Source organism: Ylistrum balloti, unplaced genomic scaffold, assembly GCF_031769215.1.
Source record: "Ylistrum balloti isolate Yb309-2 unplaced genomic scaffold, AGI_CSIRO_Ybal_v1 Utg370948, whole genome shotgun sequence".
In the NCBI taxonomy this organism is placed as follows: domain Eukaryota; kingdom Metazoa; phylum Mollusca; class Bivalvia; order Pectinida; family Pectinidae; genus Ylistrum; species Ylistrum balloti.
In genome coordinates, this window is record NW_026782534.1 from 98,557 (window position 1) to 113,497 (window position 14,941).

General features: G+C 35.7%; 1 protein-coding gene across 1 annotated transcript; it reads left to right on the top strand.

Moving 5' to 3' along the window:
• The first annotated feature begins 5,224 nt into the window (after positions 1–5,224).
• Positions 5,225–14,247, top strand: LOC132559692 (uncharacterized). Its single transcript, XM_060224311.1, has 6 exons — positions 5,225–5,372; positions 5,975–6,115; positions 6,559–7,219; positions 7,298–9,228; positions 13,108–13,191; positions 13,810–14,247. Exons 1-6 carry the CDS (start codon positions 5,339–5,341, stop codon positions 14,151–14,153), a joined length of 3,195 nt encoding a protein of 1,064 aa, XP_060080294.1. The 5' UTR covers positions 5,225–5,338; the 3' UTR covers positions 14,154–14,247.
• Positions 14,248–14,941: the final 694 nt, after the last annotated feature.

A 14,941-nucleotide genomic window follows, 5' to 3' on the forward strand; every position in this document is an offset into this window, starting at 1 on the left:
AGATATGGTGTTTTTTGCATTTATGGAAATAAAAATGGTTGAAATACATTGATTCATTTTACAATTGATTAATAGAGAATATATATCATGAATAATGAGAGTTACCAGCTTCATTGATTCGGATCTTAGAGGTTTATATTTACCGTCTAACATGTCCTTAGAGGTTTATATTTACCGTCTAACATGTCCTTAGAGGTTTATATTTACCGTCTAACATGTCCTTAGAGGTTTATATTTACCATCTAACATGTCCTTAGAGGTTTATATTTACCGTCTAACATGTCCTTAGAGGTTTATATTTACCGTCTAACATGTCCTTAGAAGTTTATATTTACCGTCTAACATGTCCTTAGAGGTTTATATTTACCGTCTAACATGTCCTTAGAGGTTTATATTTACCGTCTAACATGTCCTTAGAGGTTTATATTTACCGTCTAACATGTCCTTAGAGGTTTATATTTACCGTCTAACATGTCCTTAGAGGTTTATATTTACCGTCTAACATGTTCTTAGGGGTTACTGTCTGACATATGTGTAATACATATACATACCATGTAAGGTGGTACATTGACATGTTTATAAATACCAATGGGGTTGTGTGGGGACGCAATTGTTAATATGTTTATACATGCAATGTTGGTTTACTTTTAAGAAAATAAAGTGTTGTTGACATCTTCACATATTCGATTTTTGTTCATAATCGATCTGGAGACTTTCAAATTTTCAAATACCATAGAAATAGGGAAAGTCTCTATTGCCTTTCTTTCGACACATTCATAATGATGGTTTTGAAAAATATAATAAAAGTTAGCAAGGTGTCTAAAATGATCGTTTTAATGTCTACAAACACTATAAGACATTTACTTCTAATTGTGATATCTGGTCTTTTCTTAACACAATATTGCAAAATCATGCTGTTGTAAAGGGATACATTGCTGCTTGGGATATTATGTAAATAGATTTTACTTACGTATTGGACAAATGAATTCGAGCTCAAATTAATAAGATAATGGCAATTTTTAACAAAAGAAATATCAACAACGAGGTCCTGGTGTTTCGAAAGGGAAAGCGTCGATCATGAAACTCTTGGTCAATGTAAACAAGTTGTATTATGTTCACAAATAGTAACAAGGTAAGGGAGCATCAACGAGCATCAAACACGTCTATATGCACAAAGAAATAGAATATTTCTCTATGAGATCGTTATAGTGACCCTAAAACTTCCCCGTAATATTTATCAAGCTGCATCCCTCCAACCCCCGTGCTGAGAGTTTGTCCTGATACTCGGAACAAGCCAAGAATATCGAATCTACAGAATCAACAGCGAAATGTAAAGGTCTTCTCCTCAACAGCGATATGTAAAGGTCTTCTCCTCAACAGCGATATGTAAAGGTTTTCTCCTCAACAGCGAAATGTAAAGGTCTTCTCCTCAACAGCGAAATGTAAAGGTCTTCTCCTCAACAGCGATATGTAAAGGTCTTCTCCTCAACAGCGATATGTAAAGGTCTTCTCCTCAACAGCGAAATGTAAAGGTCTTCTCCTCAACAGCGATATGTAAAGGTCTTCTCCTCAACAGCGATATGTAAAGGTCTTCTCCACCACATCGATCCTTATTTAGGTCTGAAGTTTTATCATTCGATGTTTAAATAGGACCAATCCGTAGTAAAAAGCGTATGGATAAAATATCTCCACTGTGAAACCGATACCGATTTTAGGAAAAACACAAGTGTGCTAAGGTTGTAAAAAGCCATGTATGATTGTATGATAGGTCCTGGCCGGCACATCAAAATGACAACAAAACAACAAACCTTTCTTGAAGTGTGTCCGTTAAAAAACAGAAAACAACAATATTGGAGAAAGATGACTCGTTACATGTAGCAATACCATTTCGAAAACAGCTGAGGAACTAAACCAGTCCTTTGTTCTATCTTTAACTGGGATGACGACAGCCAAATCCAGATTTTCCAAGAAGATAATGCAGCATTTTGATAAATGGGCAATGTATCAGAAAAGCTACTAAAGAATTAGACATTAACAAAATTCCAGTACCTGCCATATTCTACCCGAGACTACTGCTTGAAAAAATACAAAAAAGGACAAAAACTAAATAAAAAAACAAAACAAAAACAAACAAAAACAAACTCACAAAACCTGAAAAAAACAGCAGCTCCATTAGCAGTTATATCTAATCTATCACTGGAGGAATGGATATTGTCGGACAACCGGAGACGGGTCCGTGTCACGCCGATATACAAAAGTCACAAGCATAGGAAGTGGAGAAAATCGCCTCATTAGTTTAACATCTGTTTCAAGGGAAAATATGAAGAGGATCGTCCAAGACACCTTGGTTTAACATATTGATAACAATTTATTTGCGGAACATCAACATGGATTCCGTGTTGGTAAGACCTGAACAACCAATCTATCAGACAGAGGTACTAAGATATTGGGCAACAACGACTGATAATGGCGAAAACTTCAACACGGTATCTGATTTCCGGTAATCTTTTTGAAAAGGATTCTCGTTTATAAGCAAACCTGAGAGGAGTGGAGGGAGTGTCCTTAACTGGATTAAAATTTCCTTTGTTGACTCATACATGTAGTATACGGAGAAAGGTTATGTAAGTTTCACAAGCGTGATTCCACAGGAAGTGTGTTTTCTGTTTCTAATCTATATAAATAGCATACCTGTGGTAGTATTATTAGTACAGTAAAACTATTTGCTGATGACTCGAATCTCTTTAAAAAGGAGGTCAAACTTCAAAGACATCTTGATCACAAAATAGAGGAGGGAATGACAAGGAAGAAATCAGACAATGGAGAAAATGAAACAGATTTAGGTGCAGTTTGTCTTTAATATTGAACTCAAAACAGTGAATATGTGGAAAGGTCAATAAATATTTGGGCTCCAGCTTTACTTGTAAATAAGGATATAGATAAGTTCCTGTCTTTACAGAAGTCTTGTAAGACCATTCTTAACAAATTGCAGTCGTATATGCTCAACGAAGTACAACCAATAGTTATAGGATTAAAAATATCCACAGCGGTTACACATATTCAAATTCACACTTTCGAGCACACGAGACTTAGGAATGATAAGGTCGGAACATCAAATTATGAGTAACATAAATATTTTGAACATTTGTTATTGGAGGAAATTCCATAATGAGCATTTGTCAGGAGAGTAGGAGATTGCTGAAATACTCCTCTACAATAAGAATCACAAACTACAACCTTTAATTGCTTCAAGCCGTAACAGCCATTGGTGCACTACCTCTTTTAAAAGTGTGTATAATTCTGCACAATCTGTAAGTAAATGATAATTTAGAAGCGCCTCCATTGGCGAACAACTAGTAATTCTGAGCTGTCCCCTCTGCAGAGTATAATGAATGAACACATGTCAGAATTCCCTGTGTCATTCTTCCATTACCGTGGAATAGTAACGAGACATGCAGAGTTAGGAAATATTAACATGTCTGTTGTTAAGTATATATTCAATAATCTTGAGATGTGCCGAGGTAACTGTTACAGTTAGAGCGATTTGTACTATTCTGTTACCGTTGTTTATCAGGCTGGAGAAGGTTCTACTGTCCCCTTGTTTCTCCTAATGTCCTTAGTTCCATTTTAGTTCAGCTCTTCTCTTTACAGTACCGATTTACAGGATTATTCACCACCAATGTGCTCTTTGTTTCTTTCATGCAGCGTTATGGATTGCCTTACTCCATACTTTTCCTTTATGGCGCTCAACAACTCTGACTTTTATTTAGTTAGGAATGCTTACTGATTTTCTAGGACATTTGGCATACGTTGAGTGATAAAAATTTCCGTCTGCGGTTCGGTTTTGGTTCCGCGGAGAGCAACTTGACTAACTTCCTTGTAGATGGTCTTTTTCACAGTTGGTCCATATAGGTTTGCTGGATTGCAGCGTTTCTGATTGTTTGGTCTTTCCAACATGTATTTGTATCTCCGTAGACATAGAGAGGTTACCTAACGATGGTATCAGTGGAGATTATTCAGTATAATTTTACAACTTCCACACTTTGCCAGGTCTTACTGCTGCACAGCATTTAATCCATTTCAGTATCACCCCTCTGATTAATATGGAAGCCTATTGGAATATCCTTATGACAGCTCTTTGTTATTTAAGAATTCTGTTCGCAGTTAGCTTTTGTCATTTTTGGATATCGCGCATTGAAGTCGACACACCTGTAACGTTAGATTACATTAGTGGTTCCGAATCTAATGTTGATTGTCTTTATAGTTCACTCAGAGTATCAAGAAATGTCTGCTTGGTTGAATTTCCGCGATAAGACGTGTATATGATGTACATGTAGGCAGACTGATCTGATTTCGAACACAATAATCTTGGTTCTCTCTACCAGATGTTTTGTCGCCTTGGCATCAATGTGACTATGGCGACCCCACTGGTAGTCTCTAGATACCTGAACACCAATCACTACCCAACACCAAACCATCGCAAAAATAAAGTTACATTCGTAGGTATATGTGAAATAAATATATTAAAATAATTGTACAGTCGCACACCATCCCTAGACCCCTGGATCGACGTTATCATGTCTACTCTTTTTTTCGAAAAATCACAAGGGGTCTGTAGCGTGCGAGATTTTGAGTGCTTCCTGTGATTTCACTCCATTCATTCGTTTATTTCCCATGTAGCCAGGCCAGTAGTATTTGTCCCGTCATTTGAGGCCTACAAATCCCATGTGACAAAGTTCCAATATTAAGACGTTTTTATCCAGTTTTTATCATAAAAATCATAGCAGAACACGCGACCCATGTTGATGGTGGTCATTACTAGGCATAAGCAGAAAAATAATAAATAGATATTGAAATAAAAAAAAATGATAAATTATTAGCAAATCTCTCATCTAGCTCATTTACTTGCAATAAATATGATTTGCACTTTGAACACATTTCAACAGGTATTTTATGTCAGCATCGTGGTTTTTTTCTGCCTATTCCGGAAATATGTACCGATGCCGATAATAAATTACACACTATTAAAGGATTTCCTGGTGTTTTTTTGTGTGTTTTGAATTTATGCTGAGTTTTTCAAAAAATGTTTAAATCTACCGCTATTCGAAAGGGAATCTATACCATCTTCACTATCATTACATTCCACATGGAACTGTCGATGAGATTGTGTGTATTATCTTGAAGTAATGGATATTTAATCTAAAAATATACACCGGGCTCACGTCACTGATCAAGGTGCCGTGTGCCAAACTACAACACAGCTGACGATAGTCTACGGTAGAGCATCACACGGAGATTGTGAACTGTTCGACTATGATACACAACCCATTCTTTCTCCAATATGACAACCGAACTTAAAACACAACGAAATCTAAGTATGTTCATATTGATCTATTTCAATGCAGTGGCGATCAGCTGACTGCGTATAACAGACTTTATATAGTGACATTAGTGTCATTATTAATACTGAACTACTTAACTGATAAGACTAACAACTTGCGAGTCAGCTTTTGGTTCTATAAGCGTCATGCCATATGTTGGTAATGCAGAATAGTAGTATATTTGATTATATACTCTAAACGAAAACAAATTTTAATATTACATTGAAGAACGATAATTGAATAAACTAATGACATTAGTAATGTCCGTATTATTAGAGACAGATTGCTGTACTGATATCTGTGTATTTTTGTTTTAATTCTCAGCTAATGTAAAAGGGATTTATAATCTTATGGAGCAGGTCAGTTTAGATGCATTAAGAAACCCCAAAAATGATGCCTGTAAAGAGTCTGTTACACTATACTGAAAGTAGGTCACTGTTACAATGCTGTATGAATTCAGCATACTGTAAAATTAGTTTTACCAGAGACGTATATATCACATATATATGTGTTATATATGTCTCTGGTGATACATTACATACTCAGTGATTAACTTAGGTGATGCTTAGTAAGTTCAGATTAATTATCATTAACAGGTGACGGGGAAGAAGATTACCTAACTTGTGGTAGGTGTCTTAGTGAATTCCCCCTCCAAAGGATCACAGCCTTCATTGAGCATAAAAAACAAGAGTGTGATGGACCACTGACTGAGGTAGAAAACAAAAGCAAAGAAAATGGTATGTTAATATTCAAAATGTCAAAATATTGACAGAATGGTTACATCAGGATTCATGAAAATGTGTATGAAGACCTAGTTAGCATATATGTACATATGTGCTATTTCAATATTCATTGACAATATGTAATTTAAAATTTGCAAAAAACCGTATTATAAAGATTCACTTATAGGAAAAGGATTTACACCTTGAATTTGATTCATGTTCATTGTACGATTTTTTGACAGTTTGATAACTCCTTTTTATGCATATTATTTTTCAAATTGCAAGAAACATTCTAATTTAGAACAGGCTATATCATACTAATACTATACTTAGTGAGTACATGCTATTTGAACTGAAGCAATTGTGATTATTGACTAGCATGAATGTAATTATTTTGTAAGCCGACTTAAGTTGCAGTTCATTGCTAGACATTTTTGTCCATACTATTGTATTTTCAGGTTTGCAGTGTGTTTCTTGTCCCAAGGCCTTCATGACTGCAATGGGCATGTTGAAACATGTCCAATTCTCACACAATTTACGTCTTTTCCTGGAAAAAGGTGCCTTTGCTAAAGGTATACAAAGTACCAACTTTCCTAACAGCCTATCACCTTTGTCAACTTCTACCTCAGGTTATGAAGCTCAACCAGAAAAGAGAACCATCCCAGACAGAATTGATGTTGTTGAGAATTCACAGACAACTACCAATTCATCCAGCAGTCCTCAGGATAAGGCATCTAGATTTCCTCCAGCAGTTAACACACATGACCTTGACAGGTCAAACCAAATAAAGTTATCAGTTTCAAATGAAACTCCAGGTAATCAAAGAGGGACAAATTCATGGAGCACTTCATCTAGTAAATCTGTGTTTCATTCCCCAAACAAGCCAAAAAATCCTTCTTTAAATCTTTCTACTAACAGATCTTTACATCCTGATTTTACACATTCTGTCAACACTGTTTTTAACCAGTCACAGAAATCAACCATGCAACAGATGCAGTCAACTGTTCAGAACCAGGTACAGAAATCAATCATTACACAGATACAAACCACAGGTTCAAACCAATCACAGAAATTAACCCCTACAAAGATGCAGTCGTCTGGTGTGCGCCATTTACAGAAGTCAGCTGCATCACCATTGCACTCAACTGGTATGATCCAGTCTCAGAGATCTACACCGCCACTGGCACAACCCACTAGCATGAACCAGTCACAGAAATCAGCTTTGCCACAGATTCAGTCAACTGGCTTGAACCACTCACAGAAATCAGTTCTGCCACAGATGCAATCAACTGGCATGAACCAGTCACAGATATCAATCCCACCACAACTGCAGTCATCTGGAGTGAACCAGTCACAGAAATCAACCTCACCACAACTGCAGTCGCCTGGAGTGAACCAGTCACAGAAATCAATCTCACCACAACTGCAGTCGCCTGGAGTGAACCAGTCACAGAAATCAACCTCACCACAACTGCAGTCGTCTGGAGTGAACCTGTCAAAGAAATCAATGCCTCCACAATTGCAGTCTTCAAGCATGAACCAGTCACAGAGCCCTTCTCCACATTCCAGTTCCTTTATGCCTATAACCTCAGAGAAAATAGACGTCAGACACAGTGCCACAAAACAACCAATTCTGTACCCAGTTACATCACAGTCATCGACCACACTTCCAAAAATCAACATTCCTGTGCAACTTCTGAATACAGATGGCAGCACTCCTTCTGATAAATCAGTGTTGGTGGGTCAAGATGTGGGTGCAGGCATGGTTGTCCCCATTGTTCTTTTGTCTGGTCAAATTGTGGATATGGCATCTAAAGGCTTTACACCAGCTCAATGCACACAAGTTTCTAATGTTACCTCAAAGTCAACAACTAGCAGTACAGTTGTATCCAGTACTACCTCACATTCTAAAGTTAGCACACACATACCCAGCATCAACCCACAAGTCCCAAGCATTCATACACAAGCAGACACTCCTCGCACACCAGTGTCCAGTAGCAGTAAACCAAATCCCAAACCCCAATCAGTTAGATCACTCTTCTCTGACAATGCTGCTGAGAGGATGGAAATAGAAATGTCTGATCTAGAGAACCAAAGTGTGTCTGATGATGGACAAGAGTGTGTAGAAGATAACTCCTCCGGAGGATCAGTCTTGATGAGGAATACTACACCGAACATGAACAGTGATTTAAGAATGACAGATCCATCTGCTAATAAGAATCCATTATCTAGTGATTGCACAGTAGAACAAGTTCCCAGAGATGATTTTAGGAATATACCTCAGAAGTCTAATGTGTTGACTACTACCTCTCCTAACAACAGAACCGTGATAGACAGTTGTAGCCAGACAGAGAAGTCACTGAAAAATGAGCCAGAAGAGGTTCAGAAACCCAGTGATGAGGACAGCTGTGGGCGGCAGTACTGTGGAGTGACTGTTATTCCAGGTACACATGAAAATACACGCAAGTGCTGCAGCTCTGTTATACCAAAGAAGCGAAAACGCCACATAGAGACAAAACATATGTCATACTCCTGGTCACGATACAATAGACGCCGTTTGTATAGTGGTCTAGACAAATCACGCAGTGGAGGTACTATCTACATTGATGTTGAAGATGTTCGAGACGAACCTCCAAGGTCACAGACAAGGACATATGACCAAGGGGATTTAAAGTTGCGATTATCTGGTGAGGATGAAAGTCATAAATTAAGTACAACAAGTCATGGCTCTGTTATCCTTCAGCCTGGGGCAACATTTTCAATCCCTCTGCCCTACAGCACTCTATCGTCAGGAAATGCCCCAAGGACAAGCATTATCCCAATTTCAGGAACTGAGACAAGGCACTCCTCTGAACCCACTCATCCCACAAGCAGCCCATCCCAGAGTCTTACCCAAACAACTGACCAGAAATCATCATCAGACATTTCTGAGGAAGTTGGTAACTCAGTGACGTTTGCAGAGATGACAAATCAAAATGCAGAATCTGATGTTAATCTTGATCCAAACTGTGCTTATTATCAGGGAAGGAAAAGGCGATACCCAACCTCTCGACCCTTCAAGTGTGACCAGTGTGATAATGCCTTTAACCAGAGGATCCATCTCAAAAAACACATGAGTAAGCACACAGGTAAGTGTACTATATTAATTGTAGGAGATACAAACTGTACTTTGAATCATTGTGCTGTATTCTGCTCTTGCTCAAAGAGCTCAGATGGCGCAGAATGGTTCAGCGCATACTTCAGAAATTCAGTTTTGGAGTATTCTGTCTTCTAAATGACAAAACCAAAAGAGATGGTGGGTTTATGTTAACCGTGGTCAGTGTCCATTGTCCATTCTTAAATGAATAGATCTTTGTTAAATTTCATATGTAGGTTTCCCTTGGTTCCTAATCACGATTTTTTGGTTTTGGCACAGAATGGAGAAAGGAAATGGCAGAGGGTCTGCTTACTGAATTATGACAAAGTTTATTGAGAACAGGTGAACCGATCTTTCTCAGATATCATGTGTAGGTTCCCCTTTGTCCATAGTTGTGCCCTTTTGATTTTAGTCAGAAAATCAAAATGGCTGACAGGCAGTCATCTTGGATTTTTCTTATGCTGAAAGTTTAGCACTATTTCTTGAGAAATACTTGATGAGTCTTTTTCAGATTTCATTATGAAGATTCCCTTTGGTCTCTAGTTATGTCCTTTTTTTTTTTTTTCCAAACTTTTATTAACAAAAGACAATGACATATACAATACATACAAAACATGGACATACTTTACATATACAGTAACAATACAAAACAAATTTTAACATTGATATACCAATAATCTTGACATTAATACGATAACATACATATATATAAATCACTACCTGATTGAGTAAGTAAGGCTGTCACTATGCTGTGTAGGATGTAGTTTTGTCCCTTTAAATGTTCAGGGGAGACCATTTTGCTTGATATTTTTCAAATGAATTATTAATTTTTGAAATAAATTTTTCAGTTTCATTTTGTTGATAAATGAGAGTTTTACATTCTGTAAATGTTGGTTGAATTTCTTTGTATCGGCAGATATAAATGTAATATTTCATGGTTAGGATCAGATGATTTATAACTTTTGGGCCCTTTTCACAAATGAAGAGTATGTCATAAGCATCGAAAAAATCAATTTCAAAATTATCACTTACTGAATTTATCCATACCTTAAATTCATTCCAAATTCTTTTAACAATTACACAATTGAAAAACAAATGTATTAGTGTTTCAGTTTCTTTTTTACAAAATGTGCATTTATCATCACCAGTAATTTTGATTTTATATAAAAACTCCTTAGTAGTCAAAATTCTGTGTAGTAGTTTAAATTGAAAATTTTGCATTTTTGTTTCTATTGTACAGTATTTTGTTAATGTATATATTTTACTCCAACCTATCTTAGTTTTTATGTTCACATTTAAATCTCTATTCCATTTGGCTTGTTTTCCTACAGGATCTATTTTATGTTTGTTCAGTAAGGATTTATATACCAATTTCAAGTCATTTTGAACCATAATTTTCTGAAAATCAGATAAATTTGCTTCATCATTAGGAGTAATTATATCTCTATGTTGTCGTAACTCATGTAATTTATTTTTGGAAATTTTACTTATCAGAGCAAAGTATTGAATAAAATTCATAGTAGGACATTTAACTTTAATATTTTCAAAATTTAGAAAATAAAATCTATTATCTAACAGGTCTTTAATCTTTTCAACCCCAGATTGTTGGAATGCTATAAATTGTTTGAAATCTTGAAATGGAACATAGTTTAATATATCTTCATGTAATAAGTAAATAGGTTTATCTTGGGATTTTTTAAAATCTATCCATGCTAAAAGTGTATCTTTCCAAAAAGGATTTGATATTTTTTTACTTATTTCGTTTAAAGTTACATTGTTAAAATTCCAAATTCTCTCGTTACCAAATTGATTAAGTAAGGTTTTAGTCAAAGTTTGCCATTGGCCATCACCTATGTATAATCTTTTTAACCATTTTACCATTAAGTATTTAATAAAGCTTTCTATGTGTATCATTTTCAAGCCACCTTCATCATAATCAAGTATCAAAGTGTTTCTTTTAATCCTATCAGGTTTGTACCCCCATATAAATTTATAAAAAACAGAATTAAATTTTTGAAGCCATTTTTTTCCTGGGTTTGGTAAAGAATAAAATAAATGTGTTAATATGGGTAATGCAAGTGTTTTGACTATTGTGATTTTTCCAATAAGTGAAAGTTTACGTCTCGACCACATACCTAATAGTTTTTTAATGTTAGTTAGCTTATCCTTAAAATTGATTTCAATAATTTCAGACAATTCTAATGAAAAGTTTATTCCCAAAAGTTTAAATTTATCAGTTGACCAGTGAAGGTTAAGCTCGGGGCATAAGATCCTATCTGAATATTTATTCCTTCCAATCCACATTACCTTACATTTGTGTATATTAAGTCTAAGGCCAGACACCAAGGTGAAATATTGAAAAGTTTTAATTGTATTTGAAAGTGAGTTTTCAGAACCATCCAGAAACAGAAAAGCATCATCCGCATATTGCCCTAGTAAATATTCTTTGTCTTCTATTTTTATACCCTTGATTCCATTGTTTTTCTTAAGAGCTAAACCTAATATTTCGACTCCAATTATAAACAAGTATGGTGAAACAGGGACGACAACCCCTCTGTATATTAAAAAAATCTGAAAAATGCCCATTATTAATCATCCTACTTTTAGTATTATGATAAAATGTTTTGATCTATTGAATAAGAGACTCGCCAAAATTAAAAGACTGCAATGCTGTATATATAAATTTCCATTCAACTGAGTCAAATGCTTTCTCGAAATCTACTAATAATAATATCCCAGACCTGTTATTTTCCTCTAAGTAATGCATCGAGTCAAAAACTAATCACATATTTTCCCCAATAAACCTTCCTTTCATAAATTATGTTTGGAAGCACCTGTTTTATTCTATTTGCAATTGAAGCAGAAGCAATTTTATAATCAATATTAAGCAATGTTAGAGGCCTCCAGTTTTTAAGATAACGTCTGTCTTTTGATTCATTGTGCAGTTTAAGGCCACATTTGTCTTCAACACCTTTATGTCCTTTTAACTTTTCTGAAAGAAATGACATTGGCTTATTATTGTATTCAAGGTCACAGGGTCAAATTTGTTAAAAAACTTCAAACAACTTCTTCTCAATAACCAAATACTGATATTTCATCAGAACATTCCTTGGATGAAGCCCAATAAGGTTACAAAAAAAGAAAAAAATTAGCTTGACCTGTCAAATTTGTTGAATCATTTAAATGACTTCTCCTAGAAAACCAAAAAGCCTAGAATCATGATATTTGGCTGATACCTCCTTTGTTGAAGCCCAACAGAATTTGCCAAAAGTGGCCTTGACCTGTATTCAGGGTCACATGGGACAGTTTTGTGAAAACCTCCAAATACCTTCATTTACCTGAAGAGGCCTAGAATCATAATACATGTAATTGGTTGTAAGGTCCATCCATCTTCCAAGCATCTTTTAAAGTTTGTCTGCCTCTGTGAAAGTTTATTCGCACTCTGGCAGTGTCATTCCTTGAGGGATTCTCAACAAATAGATTCTCATTAAGCATAATAATATCATGGACAAGGCAGAGTTTCAATGTCACATTTTAATACCTTCAAACAACTTATTCTCATTAACCGAGGCTTTTAATGTAAATAAAGCAAAATGTTAATGTATTTGTGTAAAACATTCAATACATCGTGAAAGGTACAGGCCCATTGGGCATCTTGTTCTGGGATACTGACAGAATTGTGAATGACGTTTACTTGAAAATCTGTGTATCTGTAGAAAATTATTTAACTAGAGATTATTAGCCATTAAGTTTGAGACAAGCTCTTTCTACTCTGCATTTGTTCAATAATTAGTGAATCAGTCTGATTGGCAGTCTATGATGGATGTTTTCAGTGCTCTTTGAAATAACCAGTTGACTTTCCTAAAAACAGGTATCAAGCCATACAAATGCCAGCAATGTGATTACTCTACTGTGGAGAGGAGTCATCTAAAGGTGCACATCCGCATACATACAGGTAAGTAATTTCAGGTATGAAATATCTATATATGTACAAGTAAGTACACAGGTAAGTAATCACGGGTACAGACTATCTTTATACACATAGGTAAATAATTATAGGTACAGAGTATCTATACACACAGGTAAGTAATCACAGGTACAGACTAACTTTATACACATAGGTAAGTAATTATAGGTACAGAATATCTATACACACAGGTAAGTGATTATATCTGAAATGTATCTAAAATCATTCAGGTATTAGGTAATTACAGGTACACAAAGTCTGATTACATACATGTCAGTAATTACAAGTATGTAACATCTAATACACAAACAAGTACAGCTACAAAATGTCCTAATACATGTGTAATGTGTGCAGGTTCTTTTTGGAGTGGAAAATGCTGAAAATGTGCTTTTACTTGCAGAAACATTTAAATTTTGACTTGTGCTGTAGATTCATGAGAAATATATAAGTTGTAACCCTACTTGATGAAATGTGTGTGTAACTATTATTCATCAAAAAACAAGTAACATCCTCTTTTCATTTCCAGTAAAATGTGTGTTAATTGTGTATGTTACTAATTAAAGTGTCCTTGTATACAGTTTTAGAAGAATATTTTACATTTTTAAGGTGAGAAGCCGTTTAAGTGTACATACTGTGAGTATGCCACTGCCCAGAACAGCACCCTCAAGATCCATCTGAAACGTCACCATGGTGGCCAGTTGTTGGAATGTCCGACCTGTGCCAAATCCTTTACTCAATATGACACATACCAAGTCCATCAGCAGGAACACCAGGGGGACAGTGTTACTGACCCATGTCAGGGAAACGGTCAAGGTTCCAGTGGTGAGGACAGACAGGATGAAGGAAGCAGTCCTATTAATCTTAATTCAGGCTTTATAATGGGCATTCCTAAACAGGAAGAACTTGACCCATCAGACTCTGAAACATTAAGTATTGTATCTAAAGAGTGAGTGGTAGGACAGTGGAAAAGGTGTTGATTTGCAACAGAAATTGCATTTAACACTACATAAGACTTATACTGTCTTGCTTTATGTCCTATTAACAGCCATGGTCATTAAAGGATAGTGGAAGGAAGCTAGAGTTTTCCCAAAAATCACTGACCTGTGGTCAGTACCTGGCAACTACTCCGCATAGGCCTTGGACCTGTGACCAAGAGGTGGAAGGCTGGTTATAAACTTGGTCAGACACCTTACCCACTAGGCCACTGCAGCCCCAAAAATTAGGATTTGCTCCCTATATACCAATTGTGGGACCACAAACAAGGTATCTATGCAGACCTACCACTCACTCATGGGTTGTGCTATTATGTTTGGTGATGGTATTTATTTAAACTGGTGCATTTGTATTTTTTTAGCTGTTTTATTGTCATCATTGTAAGTTTGTACTCAAATTAATTTCATAATTCTCAGTACAGATTTTGCATAATACCTGTTACTATTTATTTATTTCTGTGATTTTATCTCCTTCACGATAATTGTGTGCTAGAGTGATCTGTTGTATACTTACATAACTTTTAACTAATAAACTTAAATGTTTAGCAAATTTGAATTATTTATGTACCAAACTGTCTAAATCAACATGTAATGTTTCACGTTTTCCCATTCTGGTTGTTGAGCAACCAAAATTCTTAGGTGTAATATTCCACAGGAAATTGTTGTTCCTTCCACACATAAAATACCTTAAAGACAAATGCCTTAAGGCACTGAATAGTCTAAAGGTTGTGTCCCACACTGATTGG